At 39.9% G+C, this 21463-nt stretch overlaps 2 protein-coding genes across 2 annotated transcripts; one reads left to right on the forward strand and one right to left on the reverse strand.

The window, feature by feature from the left end:
• Positions 1 to 11253: 11253 nt before the first annotated feature.
• Positions 11254 to 12046, forward strand: LOC149249452 (putative 12-oxophytodienoate reductase-like protein 2A). Its single transcript, XM_089456267.1, has 3 exons — positions 11254 to 11392; positions 11497 to 11637; positions 11885 to 12046. Exons 1-3 carry the CDS (start codon positions 11364 to 11366, stop codon positions 11940 to 11942), a joined length of 228 nt encoding a protein of 75 aa, XP_089312393.1. The 5' UTR covers positions 11254 to 11363; the 3' UTR covers positions 11943 to 12046.
• Positions 11299 to 12950, reverse strand: LOC149249453 (uncharacterized). Its single transcript, XM_089456266.1, has 3 exons — positions 12610 to 12950; positions 11491 to 11713; positions 11299 to 11381 (listed from the first exon to the last, which is right to left on the reverse strand). Exons 1-2 carry the CDS (start codon positions 12875 to 12877, stop codon positions 11670 to 11672), a joined length of 312 nt encoding a protein of 103 aa, XP_089312392.1. The 5' UTR covers positions 12878 to 12950; the 3' UTR covers positions 11299 to 11381; positions 11491 to 11669.
• Positions 12951 to 21463: the final 8513 nt, after the last annotated feature.

Below are 21463 nucleotides of genomic sequence, written 5' to 3' on the forward strand. Positions count from 1 at the left end.
GGTGATCAGCTCGATGTAAGGAGTGAGCGGGCAAATCATCGAGATACGGTTGCACAATGTGCTTGATGTCATGAAATGCATAAGACATCGCCCTTTGAAAAGTGGCTCCGGCATTCTTAAGCCCAAAAGGTAATTTGCAATAAGCAAATGTCCCCCATGGACAAATGAAATCCGTTTTTGGTTGATCGGCAGATAGAATATTGATTTGGTTGTAACCGGAAAAACCGTCCATAAAGGAAAATATTTCACTGCCGGCACAATCATCAATTATTTGATCGATATAGGGTGTTGGATAGTTGTCCTTGGGACAAGCACAATTGATATCCCTATAGTCGATACATATTCTTATTGTTCCCTATTTTTTGTTAACCGGAACAATATTCGATACCCAATCTGTTAACGGGATCGGATAAATGAAACCTGCTTTCAATAGCTTCTCAACTTCTGCTTTAATCGCAGCCACTTTTTGTGGGTGAATCTGACGCAAACGTTGCCGGACGGGTTTAGCGTCCGGGTAAGTCTTGATTTCATGGACAACAATGGCGGGATCAATTCCTGGCATTTCCTCGTAAGACCAGGCAAACACGTCGCGGAATTCTTGAAATAGGGCCTTGTATGTTTGAATTTCGTCATCTGAACACGAGGCACCTATATGAATGTGTTCAACAATTCCGAGCTTCACTGAAATGTCAATGGGAATAGTGCGAGAAATGTTTCCCAAATTCAGCTCTAAATTAGGATGTTTCATTGGACTCTGAGCATCTTTCACATATTCAGCTGTAAAGATTGATGAGAAATCGTTTTCAAAATGATCATCCTCAGGTAAAAACGAAGATCTTCCCATGGTAAATCGTCTACACACAGGACTTCACAAAGTTGTTCGTCAGATGACACAACTTCGGGAAATGTTATTAACTCTGAGGTTGACGCGAAAAGGGATTCCTCACGGACCACATTCATTTGGTCGATTTTGGTTGAACTTGGGTCGGTAAAAGACTGCACTGCTTCATAGGCTATTTCATATGGACTCAAAGGCATTGTGTCACCAAATGAGTCTATCTCAGATTCAGAAGGAACGATCCAAGGATCGTCATAAATAATAGTGTCTGAAGTAATCATATGAATAGATGAAAACGAAGACATGGCGTTGATTGGAGGAAAAGGAAAAGTTCCCAGTAAACCAGCATCTTTAACTAATCCTACGCCAACATCCTTATAAGGGATAGTCGTTTTACCGACATGCTGGATACTCTCTGAAGAGGCTGGGTCGGACGAAAAGTAAGCCAGTTGGTCTATGGTTACGATCTTGCCATTATGTGGAAACTTTATTACTCTGAAGACCGATGAAACGACCACTGTCATAGCGTAAGACCAACTTTGACCCAAAAGAAGGTTGTAGTCTAGAGGGGCATCAACCACTTCCACATCTAGACTAACGGTTTTTCCTTCAACCCCTATAGGCAAATCCTGTAAAATGCCAAACGGATGGAACCCACAGGCATCAAAGGCCTTAAGAATTTTCGGGGATTGGTTTAGTGAAGGAGAACCAAGCGATCTCCAACACTGTATCGACATAATACACGTGGAAGCTCCCTCATCAATTACAGTCTGATGAATAGGCCTGTTTTTTACTATCACTGGGATCTGGAAAGCCATCTGATGAGGTAAACGCGGTGTACTATTTTCTAGATCAAAGATTATGAGGTTCGGGTCCTGAACATCAATAGCTCCTATAGCCGACAAAAGTAATTTTCGTTGTGCTGGGCATGATTGCAGCACTTCTAAAGCCGAAATTGTTGAGGGTGAAACAGCTAAATCCTCAACAATGTTGTAATTCTGGGCCGCTCTCGCATGTGGATTGAAAGCAGACCTTTGAAGCACACCCTTGGCGAGCGGTTTTATTGCTAAGTCAGGGTTAGGTTTCTCGATCTGTAGTGGATCAGAACCGGGAGCTGAGGTTGATGGATTTCAATGAGAAGATTCTACTTCTTTTGATCCATCAACAGGACTTTTACTACCATAATCTTGCGATCGAGTCGCAATCCTTACATGAGACATCATTAATATGGGTTCTTCAGTGGCACCCGAGGAAGAACCTATCATCTTACTCTCCTGCTTTGGAAATGGATCTTTCAAAACAGCAGGAGTTGAGGAACCTTTGACGATTTTCACAACCTCGGCCCGATGGGGGCAATCTCTTGTAAAATGATCTTCTTCACAAATAAGACAAGGATATCGAGGTTTGCGCTTTTTGTCATTGGTTTCCGACTTTTTTTCTTTCTCCTTTGGAGTCTTGTCTGCTTTACCCTTCTTCTTACCTTTCTTCTTCCCACCGTTTTTTGATTTAGCCATAGATGACTCTACAGCGTGAATATCAGCGGAAATTTCAGGAGAAGATTCTCCTGTCGAGGAATCTGGTAACGTTATAATGGGCGAAGAATTCTTTGAAGATTTCTTCTTGCTTTTAGTATTTACCGTACCAATCATGCCATCAGCAGCATGAGATCCCGAAGGAGCGGCAGCGATTTGATTTGACTTTGGAAGGTCTGGGATCTTTTCATGTAACGTACCTAACTGAGTGTAAACTAAGTCAAGGTACTGCGCTTGAGCAATTACTTGCTCCTCAGTAACTACTCTGGCCTTAGCTACGTCTTCAGTAATCTTTGGTAATAATGATTTAACAAACCATTCAGCTAAGATTTGGTCCGGGATAAAAACTTTCACTAATCGCCGTCGACGTCTCCATTCATGTATATGATCGGAAATATAAGTGGACGTCGACTGTTTTAGTGAAGTTAGTAACTCCGTACCATTATCATATCTGACCGGCAACTGAAAATGAGTTAGGAACGAGGTAGCTAACTGACTAAAATTGTAAAAAGAGGCCCGTGGTAACTCAATGTACCACTTGGCCGCGAGACCAATGAGCGTACGCTGGAAAAGACGTAAGCGGATCAAATCATCCGAGATGGAATTTGAAGCACACCAGAGGTGGTAAGTCATCACATGATTTGAAGGATCCTCTCCAGACTTACCTTCAAACTTGGGTATATCACTGGGCAACTTATTTGGCATTGGCGGCCAGAACGGAAGATAATTTATTGGATCGTTCGTTAGGCGCGACAAGTCTGGTAAATCCAAAGTTGCGATAAACGGTAACTATCGATTAGGATCCCTAAAACTCTGGGTCACAAGACCAGTCCCAAGAGGAGGATATCCAGGATAACTTGGAATAGGTATCGCATTCGGGATATTATATCCTCCTGGAAAACTAGGATTAACCGGACCGTACTGGGATTGCTGAGGTTGTTGATAAGTGTACCCAGGATACGGTTGATACTGGTAAACCGGCTGTTGGATAGCAGGCCCGTATTGGTACTGTCCCTGGTACGGTTGATAAGCGAATTGTGGTTGACTAGTGACAACCGTACTTAAACCAGGTTGTCCTACAGGCATCTGAACCGTAGTTTGAATCGTAGATCCAGACAATGGTAAAGATGTCTGAGGAGTAGTTGCAGAGACAGTAGAAACCGGAGCTGTCGATACTCCAGAAGCAAGTGTGGTGGAAGGAACAGATGTTGCGGTAGTTGCAGCAGTCATTTGAGATGGAGTACTAGGTGCAATTGGCGACTGAGTAACTACCGAAGGTACAGAAGTTTGAACATTAGACTGGACTGGTTGCTGGGATGGACCAGCAACTAAGGATTGTCCAGCTTGAGGTGACAACTATACGCTTAGCTGCAATATCTGTTGAACTTGCGATGGATCCCACACTATGTTCATTCCGGGGTATTGACCCATGACAGGTTGAGGATATTGAGATCCATAACCGGATTGAGGGTAGGATTGATAATTGAAGGGTACATTTCCCGTACCTTGAACATAAGATTGACCTTGAGGTGGTTGATAACCTTGACTCGAGTATTGACCTTGAGGTTGATAACCTTGAGGTAAATACTGATACTGGGGTTGACCTTGAGTTATAAATTGATACTGAGGTTGACCTTGGGGTACATATTGAGGCTGGGGTTGACCTTGAGGAATGTATTGTACTATGGGTACATACTGTCCTTGAGGTTTCTCCCCAGACGCAACTTGTGTACCTTGAGGTTGCCCCCCAGGCGTTAATTGAGGCTGCCCCCCAGGCGGTAGTTGGCCACCTTGAGGTTGAGAACCGGGAACTAAACCTGACATCATGTAAATGTCCCCTACACCCAACAGTTTGTTACCATTGTTTCCAGCTAGTAACCCATGTTCAATGGGTTGAGGAGATGCTCCCGCAAAAGTACCAGAAAGTGACTGATACCCGGAGGGAACAGAAGGACCACCGTACAAGAAAGATTCAGGAGCTTGAGTAAACACGTACGACTGACCAGACATATTTACAGGAGTATAAATACCACTAGGTGGAAAAGGAGTACGAGGTGGAGAAAAACTTATCCCTGAGTTGTCTAAATAATTGGTTAATGAAAGGTACCAAGTAGTACTTCTAGGAGGACTGTAAAAGATGGATTCACGCTCCCTTAGATCAGTAGTAGGTTGATCTTCAAGGATAGATACGCCAAATTCTTCCTCTGGATCAAGTTCTTCAATAGCTATCAAACCAGCAGGAAGATTTTCGGTGATGACTCTTTCTACCCTAGGTGAATCAGGTGCACTAGAAGTTGGAGTAACAGGTTCAGATATTTCAGGTTCTTCGCCTATATCACTAGTAGATGAAAAACTACCAGCAAGCTCGGAAACTGCAACAGCTTCGGGATTATAACCTGTTTCTAGACCTTGGTAATCTGGATGGACTACCAACGATGATTCTCCTTCTTCAGGTGAACCTACTTTACTGCCACTAGGAGTTACAAGGACTTTCAAACCTTCATAATGACCCGGAACCTCTTCAGGAGGTTCGCCCCGAAGTCTACGGGACTTCCTCAACAAATCGGCCACTGTAACAATCTCAGGAGACTTGCCCTGAAGTCTACGGGACTGTCTCGGTAATTCAGCCACAGTTAAAAACTTTTAACTACTGCACACGCAAACAAAGTAAAATCTCAAAGCAAACCACCTAAAGTCTCTAAAGAACCAAAAAAATTTGAATCACACGCCTAAAGAATCTAGGGCGTCAAACCATACACAAACAGTAGCCTTCCGGACCGAAAACACTAGTTGGAGATGAAACCCAACATCGCCGAATTCAGTACAGAAGTGGTGGGCGGAACAGTTACCCCGACAACCTGCTTAATGAATAGACCGGCACAAGTTCCTCCACTTTAACCATCTCGAGTGAAGTGAACCCCCCGGAAAATCCAAGTGAGTCTAGCCGACGTCTGCTCCAGGTACAGTGGGATCTTCCCTCCACCGTCACCTTGGTAGAATCCTAAAGATAATGGTCACTAAGGTTACCAATAGCAACAAATATACCTGGGGGAACAGTCTACGACCCGATAGCACGCAAGGGCAGAGTAACAAGCTCAATCCCCTTGCCGGCTCCTTGACAATAATCCAAGGTTTACCGATAAGTGACCCCAGGCTCCTCGACAATAATCCGAGGTTTACCGTTTGTAGTACGTGCGTATCTGGCATCTTTCCCAATGAAGGAGGATTGATCCCCTCACTGGTTCGGACACGGTCTCGTGCTTCTCCTTTAAGAGGAGCTTTCCCAGAGTACAAATGAAATAGTTGGATTTATCCTACCACAAGATGAGCTACTTGTTTGGTTTTTTTGCTGTCTTGGAGAGTTAATTACTCTCCTACTCCAAGACACTAGCCTGATCTATATTGGTGTTTCAGAGCCCTAGTAAATAAAAAGTTACTAAGTTGATTTTACTTTAAGCGTTAATTTTATGGCTTTTCTTTTAAGACAAAAGGTAGTGGAGATGAAACTGATGGTGTGTAGACTCGACCGAAATCCACTAAAAAGATGCACTTAGGATGATTTATACTAATTTTCGTTTTTAATGAATTCCCTAGCTAAGAGAGTTAGAGAATGCAAAATTGATATAAAGACAACTTTCTTGGCAATGAAAATCAAAGAAACAAACTCTTTATCTTTTCAAAACATACAACACATGACCACTAATCACTTCACGAAAATTCCTTTTTCTTTCAAAGATTCAAATGCTACCAAAGCAAACTTTCCTTCAAAAGATATTTTTGTATTTTTCCTAATTAATAAAGCATGTAAAACTTACTTTAACAGAAATCAAAGTTAAAAAAGCTATGGCAATCAAATCAACTCAATTTCACTCAAAAGCAAATCTAAGAGAAATGCACCTAAAGACTAAATCTAACGAGGCAAAAGCCTACTAAAGATGATTCCCGGATGTTTTACTCAGTCAAAATGTAACTAAGGACTAGTTAATGCAGAACCAAAAACCAGTCAAAAACAAAAATCAAAATCTTTTGTTCTTTTTCTCAAGAATAAAATTCAAATTTCAATCAACAGACTTTTTCGAGATTTGGCAAAGAGAGAACACAAAGGTAGGTTTCTCACAAGGGTGGATTCTATGAAAGGCCCAACTCCTAAGAGGACTGAACAAAACCAGGGAGATCCAAAGTTTGACAACCTCTAACGCCAAAGTCACTACAGGACCAGTGCAAAAATCAAACCCTAGGGCAAAATCTCTATGAATTTCAATAAAACTCTCGACACTGACGAAACAAGCTTAGGTGAAGATTGATGGCAGATAACCAGTGGATCTGGGCAGAAAAAACAAATTAAAACTAAAATCTAAAAGGCAAAAAGAAGAAAATTGAAATTTTCTTAATTTTGACAGGGTACGCAGGCGACCTGTTTGCACAGGTGCGTGTACGCTCTGTGCACAAAGCTACAGTGCGTACAGGTACGCACTGTGCTCAACACAGAGGCTGAGTACTTCTAGCAAAACAAAGAAAAACTAAAATCTAATTTAACCCTAAGCTATCCCACCCAAAAACACAGTCAGACAGCCAAAAACCAGAAAACAAACGACTTTTCTTAGATCAAAATTTCATACAAAGGAAAAATCATTCACATCAATGGATTCCCCAGTGGAGTCGCCATTTTGTCATGCGGAAAGAGTCGATAATGTGGACAAAACCGACCTCCCTAGAAGAAAAGGCTTTCTAGTGACAAACAAGACAAATAAACACTACTTTTCTCTAAACATGCATTTAGAATACAAATAATCAGGTGACTTTAACATACCTTTAGTCCAACGCTTTGTAGTAGTCCAGCCTCGCCGATCCGGATGAGCTCCTCCTTCCCTTCGAAACCTGCATTCACTAACAAGCCAAAAGATTAAATAGCACCTGATAAACTCATAAAATAATACATATCCATCATACAGACCAAGGAGTATATGAAACAAATCATGAATAACAATCTGTTGAGAAAAATGAGTTCATTTGTATTAAGTGGAAACAAAAGAAACCATTACAACCTAAGCCTTGGTGTTGTGCAGGTCCCTCCTAGGGTCCAACAAGAGTTTTCCTTTACTTTGATCAGCTCACCCACTCTCAAATAAGGCTAGGAAAGGATAGGAATCTCTCCTCTCAAGCTTTACAAAGGAGTCCTAATTCCAGCAGCATCTACCCTTAGGAATGTTCAGCTTTCAACCTCCCCTCTCTCTAGCCCAATGCCTGTATTTATAGTGCTCTAGAGGAAGTTATTCAGGTCCACCATCAATGGGATAAGCCCCTCTTTGGATGGGATAGCTCCCCTCTTGATGGGATAAGTTCATCTTTGATAGGGATACATGAACCATCTGGAGGCGCTCCATACATGTCAAACAAGCTTCTAGAATGCTCTAGAAATGACTACAAGTAACTTTTTTGGAGTGAAACTTGCGCCTTTTGACCTTTACAGGAGTACGCACCCTCCCCTTTACAGACAGAGCGTACAAGTACGCAGGTATTGTGAACTTGGGGTGCGTACACGTAGGTAAGGCTAAGAGAAACTGCGTACCCAGAGATATATAGATTTTTAAAGACTTTCTCTCATTCTTGGAGTTTGACATGGAGAGCAGAGGTATGAGACTTGCCAAGGAGGATAGTATGACAGTTGATGGAGCCATACTAACTGCAAATAGTCATGGTGACAAATTTTAGTGTAACATGTGTCCCTAGATCAGAACTATTGGGTCAGGTGTCATAGGAGTCCCTAATATTTTTATGTTGCCTTGGATTGCTTGCATGATATTGTGATGCACAACCCCAATTTCCTCAGTTACAATTAAAACTTATTCATGTAAGATCTCAAATTCTGTTGATAGTTGTTGCTAGTTGGTTCTTAGAGTATTCAAATCTTTGGTCAATTGTGTCCTTTTTTTCATAGCTTCTAGCTTCTCATCAGGTTGTAACGTGTTGAGGTCATTCTAAATATTTTGAGCTCTATCTTGGAGTTTTTGGATTTTATGTCATATATCATTGAGTTTTGTGCTTGCCCTAATGTTACCCATATCTATTGTGAATTTTAATTTAGTGCATGAATTTTTTTCATCCAATCTCTTTAGTTATGCAAGGGTCAATTTTACTCTTCAGACTTCGGTGTGATTCTCCCATTCTTTTGATATGGCGGCAGGTTCCATATGTGACTCCATTATGAAAACCATTTCAAAATTGTTTGTGTTCCTATAGTCCCTCATAAGATACCTTAGGAGAGACTTCACCTAGTTGTGGGTGATGCCAAAAGGGATGATGTATGAGGGGTTTTCCTGGTTGTTTAAATTTAAACCTAGGCCAAACCTTTATGTGCCAATAATAAATTTTGATATTTTTATGATTTTCTTGCCTTTCCATTGAATCAAAGCAATCAAAAGGATTGAGACCTCATGGCCTTATTCCTTATTTATTCTCTCCACATGCTCACCAAATAGGCTCTCTTCTCCTACATGTGCTCACATTGCAAGGAGTCTTGGTGGAATCTTGGTGCTAGACACATTGGATTCTTTCATGGTTCTTCCTCTCTTTGTTCTTGTAGACACTAACACAGTAAAGAAATCTAATTGATTTCTCACTCTGAACAAGCATGGCATAATCATTACTTTCCCTTCTCACAACTTGTCACTCTAAGTCTCATGTATCTTTTATTCCCTCTCACTAATGTGTTCCTTTCATCGGCCAGAAATTGTTAATGCCTTTTACATCCTAGATTTCCCCCATTCCTTTGGTTCTTGAGATATTTTCTATGGTATGCATATGGAGTCTCTTACCACCTTTCTCCTTCCTTGCGGTTTCACCCTCCCTATTATCTCAGCTGACTTATCCCTCTCTATTTTTTACCTAATACATATCCCTATTTGGTCCTCATGCCCTTCCAGAGAGTTCAATCGAGGAGGAGCATAAGGGGCCAAGATAGCCTCATCAATGTTCAAACTTGCTCTAAAGTGCATGCTTTAACCAACAGATACTGAGCACATGCTCCTTCGGCGGTGCAACATGAAATTGAGGATATTGAACAAGAAATGGTCGAGGAATGAGATGGTGTCTCAGATGAAGAAGTCAGGGTGTCAATCTCCAATTGGCTTCCTAACCTAGGCACAAGTAGAGGACGACAAAATTAGTGCGTCCTTACAATTGATCTTTATTGGAACCTCAAGGAAGTATTGGGAAAAGTGTCATTTAAGCATAATTAGAATGGAGATGAACTCATCCTTCACATGGAGGAATTACACTTGCTCTATCAAATCATGGATGAGCATATGTAGTGCATGGAAGTTTTTCTCCTATGTAGCAGTTAATTGAGGTCTTATAGTGTCAGGAAATTACAATAGTTTTTCTTACTAGTTACACTCTTGATAGATGTTTACTCTTTAGTTTAGTTTATTGTCTTTTCTTGTCTATGTAATATTTATGTTCATGACTATAATTCCTAATTTTTGTAATATTCTTACTAAACATATTTTACATGACCAACAAATTTTGATAGACATGTCATTAGAACCTTAGATTCTTCCTTTCGTCGAGTTTCCACATTGGCATACCAAGGCACTTTGGGGAATTATCTGTATGTATGCAACGTAAATATTTTCTAAATTAATAATAGAATATGATCTTACACAAAAATATATATAATAAGATCCAAAATTCCTCATCAAAACACGAAATAGATACAACATTGAAGGAAAAAACAAAAGAAAAAAAAAATTAGAAGACTAAAATTCAAGATTGATGTTCTAATTTTTCATCACTACTTCTAATACCTTCATTATTTTGAAATATTGAAGCTCTATATGGCCATGTCACCCACAAAAATTATAATTTTTGTTATTCTTCTTAGTTTTTTTATTTTCGTTTTTTGTCACCATTGGGAATAGAAGCTAGCCAAGAGGGTTTGGAACCCTTATTTTTCTTGTTGTTGAGAGGATTTGCTTCTTGGTATATTTGGTTTTATCTTTCTATTGAGCCACTAATATAGTTTTGATCACTCCATTATGCAACAACTTATCTTTCTCAGAAGAATAAAATGACTCAAAAGTGGGATCTTGGTAAAAATCCTCTGGAACTTATCGAGTGGAATACAATGTACATAAAAAGATAAATAATACAGTATTAAGTTTAGATAGAATAACATAAATCAATCGATCATCCTTTATATTTTATATAATGCTTATGTAAAAGTTTAAGTATTTTGAACTTAAATAAATAATATCAATTCAAAGGAAATCATTGTGATTTAAATTCGTTACTTATTTTCAATATAGTGGGATCAAATCACTTCATGTTATTAGTCCCTGCCATCTGGCATCCGGCAATAGTCCCTGCCATCTGGCATCCGGCAGGGACTATAGTAATCGATAGGACCCCGACTTAGCATTAGTTGACCCCTGCCCTTCTCTGTTATACGGCGGTTAGAGCGGGGATATCCTAAGTTTCGTTTGCACTCATTCTTTCGCCATCCTTCGCCATCTTATTTGGCCTCTTCCCGAGGCGGAAGAGGCCGGACCATAGCTTAAACTCGTATTTAAGCACAATCGACTGGCCCTGACCGTGTGCGGTTTCGTTTTAATGCTAACATTAATTCGTTAATGTTTAATGTTAAGTCATACAGCCGGGGTATGCCAAGCTTTCCTAAGGTATTATATCCTGTTGGCTGTTACAAGGTTGTGCTTTGGTGTTAAGCTGCAGGTGTCCTTGGCTGCCGGCAGGTGTCAGGAGGGCGGTCCCCAATATCAACACCTTGCATCTCTTCTCCCACTTCCAAATTGTTTTCCCGGACTCTTCCGCTTCTTTTCTTAGACGCCTTCTGGTTTCATTGTTTATGCTTTGCAATAGCTTCTGCTAGCAATCATAGTTCAGCAGAGAGTATTTCATTCATATTGCAGGCGAGCGTTTGTTAAATTGAAGTCATTCTTTCGTGCCCGAGTCCTCATCTCCTTTCGTCTTTTCAGATGGGTCCGCTATTCAATCTGTCTCACAGGTAATTTACTATGTCACAAATTTAGTTTCAGAGCAAGTAATTTATATAATTTTTCTGCAAAGCCAGTGAGCTTCAGGTACTAACTCATGTTCACGTACCTGCAGGGTTGTGTTGGCTCCCATGACTCAATGTCGTGCGCTCGACAACATCCCGCAGCCCTGCCACGTGGAGTTCTATTCTCAGAGAACCACGAGAGGAGGCCTCCTCATCACCGAGGCAAACGCAGTCTCGCAGCAAGCCATTGGGTACGCTCTCCTCATTAGCTACGCCATTTCTTTCAGTGATGAAATAAATCGAGAGTGCTTTGGCATGCAGTTTCTCCTGAAAAAATTACATTGATAATGAAAGACTTTTATGTAATGCTGTGGTAAATTTTCATGCAGAAAAAGAATTGATAATATGTTGCCTTTGTAAATCCAGCGTGGTAAATTTTCATGCAGCAAATTTTGCTGCAATACTGATTCTCACAAATTCTGGCAAATTTTTATGCAGGGAAATTTTAAATTTTCATGCCCATGAAGCTATGAAATGCTTGCCGATGAGGGGTTGAAGGAGGCCACTGTGAAGGAATGACTGCAAACAGGATTAAATTTTGTCCTTTTTTTTTCCATTCCTGGAAATGAGTGAATAGAAGACAGATCTTGTTACTTTTCATGATCAACTTTCGGTCTCCTATAAACCTCATTTGATTTGTTAATTTCTTCCTTCAATTCCATATGAGATAGCACACACCAGAGATATTACAAAGGTTTTATATTTCTTTTCAAGATCGGATTCCTTTCCGCGTTTATATTTCTGCTATTACAAACCTAATTTAAACCTATTTTGTTTCGTGTGTTTTTCTAATTTTTATTTCACCTCTTCATTCCTTATAGCATACCAGACACCAGATATAGTAGATTAATTTCGTATTTCCCTTCCAGATCTGGTTCTTCTCGAGGCTCGTTTTACTGCTATTAGAAGCCTATTTTGTTTCAAATGTTTATTAATTTTCCTTTATCCCTTTCATTCCATGTAGCATAGAACACACCATATATATTACAAATATTTTACTTTTTCTTTCCATTTGCCTCCTACTTTATACCAATTCTGATGCACGATCCAATTGTTTACAGCCTCTGAGATATTCATTTCATTTCATCTACAATTCGTATTCAGGCCATGAAAACTTAAAAGGACTGTCAAAAAATTCACAGATGAGGAGACTATTTATTTACCTGGAGAGAATGTAAGGTGTTGACCAGAAATATCGTCCGGCTTGGCGCAATTCATGGTGGATGAGATCGTCTGTTCCTCATCTCTGCATCTCTTCTTCTCGGCTACTAATTGAGGTGTGCTGCCCTCCATGGGATGAAGGATATGCCCACAGACTACTCGAGTAAGAGCAGAAATCATAGCCAGCATATCCTTGGAATGATGAACGCTGCAAAATAGGCTATTTGCCTCGGACAGATCTTTTCCCCCATTTGTTAACACAGGTTTCATCGATCCCAGGTTTCATCAGATTACATGCAGATTTGGGTACGTGGCTGAGGTACTAGCATGCTCATGCAACAGTATCCCATGGTAGTAGCTTGGTCATGACCCACGGTATAACATGGAGGAGGTGAGGCATGTGGCGTTCATGGGAGGGCCCACATGGTCCATGACGTCTTTTTATCATAATATAATCTGAAGCCTAGTTTTGCCATAATTGAAAATTACCCCGGCTCTCAAGAAAATTTGTAATGATTTCAAGCACATTCAAACCATTTCACTGAAAATTAAAGTGGGTTGCTGTTACCGGTGCAGGACGGGCAGCATTCGGTATTGGGATTATCTGTTTTCTATAGTAGAAATTTGCAAAAAGTTTTTAATAGTATCATATGGCATGTAATTGAGCTCCTGCATTTATCATTTTCACAATCCTTTTTAAGGGAATCACATGTACTGAACATTTTATGGCCGTAGAGTCTAAAATCGAAAACTTATCAAATTTTGGAAAATCTTTCTCTGGGAAAATCTTCGCAGGCGTAATTTGAAGCCTTTCTTGGATACCACCGATAAAGCTATTGGGAAAACTATGAACTTCACAGTAGAAAGATATAAGATGAACTTAGACGAGGGCGCAGTGATTCCTAATCAAGTTGGTGGGAGATTAGGAGTTATATGATTGGTTTTATGAAGCAATGTTGGGAAAACTACGAGGTAACAATGCCTGCAAACGAGAACTGAACTCTTAAGGAGGAAAGTTATGCTCTGAACCACTGAATATGTAGTCTTTTTTCTTTTTTTAATAACTGAATGTCCACTAGCTAGGTTAGGCATATTTTTTCACTATTCTAAGGAGTTGTGTCAAATTCTGCTGAACAACCTGTTATAACACACACACTTGTTGTCCAGACACTTGTTGTCCAGAATGTGCCTGAGGTGTATTGCAACAGGTCATACTAGTTTTCTTCTGTCTTGGCTTGAACTAAGAGCTTGCCAGCATAGCTATGACACATACTAGTTTTCTTCTGTCTTGGCTTGAACTAAGAGCTTGCCAGCATAGCTATGACACATCTCAACTTAGTGCAGGGACTCGCTGCATCGCAGCTATCCTTGTTAAATATTGTTTTCAGTATAGTTGAAGCTTCATTTGGGTCATCAGTTCTTTGAAGTAAAAACCATAAACCATAAAATATACACATTTTTCTTAATCCACGTGCTTGGAATTCTTATTATCACATTTGGAACACCTTTTGGCATCAGTGAGGGAATTTTCTTTTCATAAGGTAATATGGTACAATTATTTACTTTGTAATACATTTTTCATATAATATTTCCTTGAAAAGTAGTTGATACTAATAAGTGAACGCCCATTTCGAATAATCACATTATAGGATACAAAAAGCTTCTAAATGGAAATATGTTGAAAAAATAGGTATTTTACAAAAAAAATTAAAATGGATTTTGGATGTGAAGGTTATGACATTTTTAAAAAAGTATAAAAGGTGACCGACATGCCCTATGGTATGTACAAGTTGACCCATGTAGTGATGGATAAAAAATAAAGATGTCAAGTAAAAAAAAAACTTATTTTTTAACTTTGTCTATAAGCTCACGTTTATAAATAATTTATTTAGTGATCCAATTTTATAAATAAATTGAAAATTACTTGTATGATGAAGTTATTTTGTATATTAAGTTTACATGTAAAAAGTAATTTAAATAAATATAGTAAAATTACTTTATAGTGATTCACAAATGCGCTTTATAATAATGATATGAAATAACTGAGGTTTACATGATTTCTTTCAAAATGTAACTTACATATATAATACAAGAAAAAAATTATATATATATGACATTGCATGTGAAGGTTATGACCTTTTGAAAAAATCATAAAAGGTGACCGACATGCCCTATGGTGAGTAGAAGTTGGCCCATGTAATGATGAATAAAAAATAAAGATGTCAAGTGAAGATTAAAAAAAAACTTCATTTTTTAACTTTGTCTATAAGTTCACTTTTATAAATAATTTATTTAGTGACCCAATTTTATAAAATAATTGAAACTTACTTGAATGATGAAGCTATTTTGTATATTAAGTTACATGTAAAAAGTAATTTAAATAAATATATTAAAGTTACTTTATAGTGATTCACAAATGCACTTTATAATAATGATATGAAATAAATCAGGTTTGCATGGTTTCTTTCAAAATGTAACTTATATATAAAATACAAGAAAAAATAATATATATATATATATAGTTGAACTTCGGCAATGGTGGGGGTACATCATGGTCATGTCCAAGAATAACACCCGAATAGGGCGAGGAATTGAACTGGTGACTTAACATCTAGGAGTGTCTTAATGACGCACCCGACCACCCGATCCGTGGATAAGTGGGAGTGTTGGAAATTTAGTAGCCATGGTTGGTATTTTTTGTTAGTGTTTGTAGCATCATATGTGTTCTAACCAAAAAAAATTGTGGAGAGACTAGAATACATGATATCTCAAAGACCCAGAAATTGTTTCTGGAAATTCCACCTAGAAGTGACCTAATTAGGTTATTAACAAATATTGTAATGTTTCCTAAGTCTAAATGTAGGAAAACTGGTTAATTAATCAGTATTAATTAATTCAAGGTGAGAATCATCTAGAAACTCATATGGATTGATTCCAAGATGATCCTAGCCATCGATTAAATTTTAATCTTGGCCATTGTTGCTCCAACAGTGGATTATAAGAGAAAGTCGACGGGCACTTGGAGAAAACACTCGAGATCACCAAAAATTCAAATTTCTTAGCAGATCGATTTCTAGAGTAGCAGCAGTCAGCAACCAAAGAGCCAAAGATCGAAACAGTGAGTGAATGGAAGGGATAGTAACTCCGAAGGATGTTTTCCAAATCCGGAGAGGCAATGGCAAGAGGGTCAAGTTATTCCCAGTGAGGTAGTGCAGAGGACTATACAATTGCTTCAGATTCATAATTCGATTTGTTGGAGACAAATTTGTTCTCAGCTCCATAAGTCGGGTAGAGGTTCCAGAGTGCCAGAGAGACGATTTCCTCAGTAAAGGCACGCAGAATGAATTCATCAGAGACTGGTTGGAGACTTGACATCAAAGAGACTGCGCAAAGTCGTGCAAAGGGTGATGTAGATGCTTCAGGAGGCCAAATTTTCTGAAGGAAGGTTGTGTCAGGATTGCTTGTGGAAGAAGGGTAATTCCCTTCAATAATTTTGCCCAAATATTATTGTTGTTTTGATTGCTAGTTGGGAATCCATAGATGTACTTAGATTTTCACTATTGCATAATAAAATAAAACCCTCATCTGCTACACCAGCTTTTTCCGCATTGGGTTTTTCCGGGGAACCTTTTTCCAAAAACAACAATGTTATTTTTATATGTGTGTGCTAGAATTTTCTCAATACCAACGATATTTATTTTTCGCAACTTTATTTGTGAATCTTTAGCGTGTTTAGTTCAATGTTGCTGCAGCAATAAACTAAATAATTAATTTATTAGTTAGGAGAAATAATACTTGTTGTTGCAATAGGATTCCAATTTTCAGAATTTTCACATGGTATAAGAGTGTAAGTGATTAGCAAGAAGCTCAGAAGTGAAGGAAAGAATTTCGCTACTCAGAGGGAGTAGTAGGTTGAAATTCTTGAGGCAACGCATTTCATTCCCAGATATACCAAGTTGCTTGGGGAAGTTTGATTTTTCATTGAAGGAGGTAGAAAAGGTTTAAATTTCCCATATCAGTGATTCCAACAGGTAGAGGGAGTAGCAACAGTTCAATTTTTCATTGAGTCGAACATAGAGGGATTTTTTGTAGGATGTAGAAGCAGAATCTAAGTTGGGAGGATAAGAAAATCACACATAGTAGAGGGAAAATTTTCCTCATGGAACTTCAAGTCTCAGAAGTTTGAAATTCTAGTTGACGATTGGCAGTAGTAGCTAGCAGAGCCACGCATTCCATAAGGGAGTGCGAATAGAAAAGAAACATTCGAGCACATGGAAAGAGGGATTTTTTGACTTGATCAGATATGGACACAACTAGGCTAAGAGATCAGGATAGGTCAAAGGGTTACTCCAACTATGTCATCTAGAGGGCTAGGAATGTCCTTCCTGTTGGATGAATATGGCTTGAAGCTCTACATAGACAACCTTGTGGCAGTTCCCCATGATGCAGATCAGCTGAAGGAATGTAGGAAGGAAATGGAAAACGTGAAGTGGTTGATCCTAGATGGAGCCTGGGACCATATAGTCTCACACATAGCTTGCAAGGATAATGCCAAAGAGATGTGGGATGCTCTCGCCACGCTATATCAGCGTACTTCCAAGTAGCAGAAGATGTTATTGGAGGAGAAATTGGAAGGCATAGAACCTGTTGATGGTGCTGGACCTGCCAACATGTTAGGGAATCTCCCCAATAATAAGTCCCAACTAGACCTCAAACCATTTGGTCTAGGAGTCCCAGCAGTGCATCGTACGGTATCACCTTGACCCCGGTTGCATGCAGACGCAAGTAAGATATCCTTGTTTCTAACAAGGGTGTGACATATGCAGCAAGTCAAGGAAGGTGCATGAATGGTTCTAACACACTGAGGGTGATGTGAGTGTGCCCCTTGGAAACCTGTGAAAGCACGTGGATAAGAAGTGAACACATGAGCAAAGATTCATCACAAACTGGAAGGAAAGTAAGCTATAAATCCAAAGTGATGGTTAAACCAATAGCACATTTCAGTAAGATTCATACATACATATATAGAAAGAGTTTATACACACATGCGTAACCAAACAGATACATATATCATTTATAGTAAACAAGATCGCTGAAATACAATATGACATATGCATGAAATGTGATGGATCTGTTATGTTAAAAAGTGAAATTTCTAGTCATACAATACAACCATGACCAACCACTAGTTCCGATAGTAGAACGTTACAATCATTGTCGCCTTCTCCTCCAAAGAGATATACTAGCTCTGTGCAGTGGACAAGCCAAGGTTTGTTACAATACTCTCCAATATTTCTCTAAGATACTCCTATCGGAAGCTTGGCTGACCAAAAGCCTATACAATGTGTTATGAGGGACTATATATAGCAAAGGGTGGGGTGACCCTTGGCATTCCCCTTTGTGACTATTCATCTACCCTCATGACTCTTCAAATATTCTATGACTGTTACATTTGAATAGTCAGCACATGTACCCATGCGAGAAAAAATAGGCTTGAGCAAGCCATGCAAGTTATCACTAACACTCAGACAGTTGTGGTGAGACCAACTCTTTGACATCCTTGTGATGATCGAAGGTGGCGAAATGATACCATGCTTGGTCGTCTGTGATGGTGTCTGTGCACTCAATGGTCACATCTCGCTGAAAGCAAACTTTTGCCTCCATTGCATCCAGGTACACTGATATGGCTCATATGTCCAACTCGTCTAATAACATGCACATCATTGTCTTGAGTGTAGCTGGAGCAGCAACACACAGATGCATAGTGTCAGTGCTGATCTCCAAGTGTGTCTTGGTGACCATGTGCATCAACTTGTCAAAATACATGTTCAGCTCTAGTCGAACTTTCTTCTTGTCTTCGCTTTCGTGAGTGTGCCAAATGGGTGGGATCGCATGCATGTGCATAATGACATCCATGTTCCTTAATACCCTTGCATGTGATCAACAGAACTGCTCATCCTATCTACTCCATGTCAGCTGCTGAATGGATCTATAACCTGTATGGGTGTAGTGTCATCAGTCTATGCATATTGAGCCTCCTGTTATACATGTTCCTTATACAACTCCTTCTCTCATCTGTGCAGCTTATGTTCTTCCTCCACACAATCCTCTTGTCAAGTCATTGCCTCATAGCCTTTGTCTCCAAAGTTGCTTTCATCACAAGTGGGTCCGCTTGAACTTGCAACTTTGCTCCACCTCTACATTGTCAATAACCTTCCTCTTGCATGTGTCGCATGCAGGTGTGCTACCTTGTATTGTTGTTGATGGTGTTGCTCACTGTGATTTTGCTTCCATTTCATCTTGATATTCTTGTCCATAAACAAATTGATGTCTACATAGATAGGCAAGTTCATAGACAATTGATCGACTGCATCCCCAGTTGTGTACTAAAACGATGTCATTGACTCTTCTCTCCTAGAAGCCATTGTACCTGTGCTACTGAGAGGTAGACAAACACCTGCGATACCTAGAGACATAGCAACACTCATGACAAGAAATCTATTAGTCAAAAACCAAAACAAATTGGAGGACTGACATGCAATAGACCTATGTGACTATCTGTGAAGATTGCATAATTTTCATTGGGAGGCTGGGAGACTGACTTCCAAAACTGCACAAGGCATAGTTTGAGCTATCGGGAGGCTCACTGACTACTGGAACTACACAATGCACAGTCCAACCTAGCCTACTAAGGACTGAAACTGCAAAATGCACAATTTCAGTCATCAGTGACATGCATGCCTGCAAACTGTAATGTGTAATTTCTGGGGCCAGCAAGGCACTGCCTCCTAGAATTGCGCAATGTAAGCCTAGAGGTCAGTGTTGGGCCAGACTTGCACAATTTCTAGAGGGAAGTCAGAGCCTTCACTTCCATAAATGCACAATGCTAGCCGAGAAAGGAAAGGTCTGGGCTAAGTCAGCCTAGACACAACGATGGGCGACTGAAAACATGAGAAGTCTGAATGCATGCTCATGCATGCAAATAGTAAGTGCAGGATTCAAAAAATGGGAAAGCATGCATGTGTGTGAAGCAAGTCATCGCTATGATGACTGTTGGTGCAAAAACAGTGTCATGCATGCGATAGTAGTGAGATGCAAATGAAAACTGAAACGATGCTTCTAAAAGGTAACATACATCAAAACGACAGCAAGCTCTCATAGAAATCAAGTAGGCAACATTCACACAAACTGAAACACAAAAAGCGACAAAAACGTAGTGCAAGACATGCAAAGCGGGCTTACCCAAAAAAAGTTGAGCTGAATGTGCCAATGATAGATGTGATGTGGGATGTGAGAGTTGCAAGATCGATGTGAGGAATGACCTTTAAAGCATCTGGTTCACAAGTTTTGATAAAATTGAGGTTATGACGTGCATGCCACAAATCTGGAAAAAAGCGACACTTGGGGAGAGGTTTCTAAAATGAGCTTTGCATGTAACCTCCAAATACTAAAAATAGATCCCTAGATCTAGGGATGCCTTTTGCATGCTGCCTTCTGCTATTTTGGGAAGAGCATCACATGCATGAAAATCAGGATAGATCAGTCCCAGAGGGGACCTGTCGACCTGAAGGCACATGCATTGGTCTACGAGCCTATGATGAAAATTTTCACAGTTCCTAGACTGAGCTGGGCTAGCTGTCCCAGAGGAATTACACAATTTATAGGGTTAGCAGTTGACTGCCTCCCAGGATTGTGCAATTTCTGGGTTGAGCAGTCGTGTTGGGTCAGATAGCACAGTTTTATGGAGGAACACTACCTAATTTCTCTTCACAATTCTGGAGCCCAACAGGATGCCAAGATGATTTGTTCAATTTCTGGAGGGAAGGTTGGTTCCCTCTAGAATTAGGCAATTTTCTAAGGGACACCTGATAGACTGATTTGCACAATTCTTGAGCTCAGCAAGCTGGCCAACTGATTTGTGAAATTTCTAGAGAGAAGGTTGGTTCCCCTCCAGAATTGCACAATTTTCTGGGGGAGCTACTTACCCAGCACATGGTCTAAGTCCAGAAAGATAGCCTGTAAGGGGAGTGAAGCAAATTGACATGCACAGGCTGACAAAACACTGAGAAACAACTGAAGCCTATATGTTTGATGGTGAAGACATGTTGCTGAGGATGGTTGATAGGGAGGCTCTAAAACGAAGCTACGGAAAAATTTTGGAGGGTGTTTGTAGCCACTACAACACTTGGAGACACACCAGTAGAACTCCAACTCTCTAAATGGACCTTGTTCATGAAAAGCAAGTCTAACACCTCCGAAAGTATTGTTCAGTTCTCTATTCATCTTGGTTTCCACACTTGCTTGTTTGTAAGATGTAACATATCACAAGCTGTTATAGACATTTTTTGGCACTACAACCCCAAGCATGAAATGTCCATAAACCAAGGGCTCCTAAGTCCCTAAAAGTGTTGCTCTAACCCCTAAAGGAACAAGGTCAACTGATTACAGCTTCTCCCAGATGTTCTCCATGAAAAACTACTCAAAACTGGTCAAAACAGGATCATTTCAGCTGCTCCATAGGCAATGTGCGTTGCATCTCACCTAAGTACACTCTGTGGGTGCGTTGCATATCAAAAATCCCTTCTATGGGGTGCGATGGGTGAGAAGTGCCAAATGGCAGTGTCATTCCGCGAGGTGGAGAGGCATGGAATCTTCCAGAAACTTCTCCTGTGACACTTGCCTCTCTGAATTCGACCAAGGATGAGTAAGAGATCATCAATCTCCAAGTGGAAGCAAGAACTATCAGAGGGAAGACACTAATCAAATCATAAGCTGACTCATCTCCCCTACAGATATCTATATATGGATCCCTCATCCCAGAGATCCAGAGGCAGGAATTTTGCATATGGTAAGGAA

This window comes from Pinus tabuliformis, chromosome 7, assembly GCF_031772625.1.
Source record: "Pinus tabuliformis cultivar Carrire ecotype Pingquan chromosome 7, CPIR1, whole genome shotgun sequence".
Classification (NCBI taxonomy): Eukaryota; Viridiplantae; Streptophyta; class Pinopsida; order Pinales; family Pinaceae; genus Pinus; species Pinus tabuliformis.

Coding starts and splice junctions, on each gene's coding strand:
- LOC149249452 (XM_089456267.1), top strand. CDS start 11,364: ATGGGTCCGCTATTCAATCTGTCTCACAG. Junction 11,393..11,496: donor CTATTCAATCTGTCTCACAG/GTAATTTACTAT, acceptor ACGTACCTGCAG/GGTTGTGTTGGCTCCCATGA. Junction 11,638..11,884: donor GTCTCGCAGCAAGCCATTGG/GTACGCTCTCCT, acceptor ATTTTTATGCAG/GGAAATTTTAAATTTTCATG.
- LOC149249453 (XM_089456266.1), bottom strand. CDS start 12,877: ATGAAACCTGTGTTAACAAATGGGGGAAAAGATCTGTCCGAGGCAAAT. Junction 11,714..12,609: donor ACACCTTACATTCTCTCCAG/GTAAATAAATAG, acceptor TAATTTTTTCAG/GAGAAACTGCATGCCAAAGC.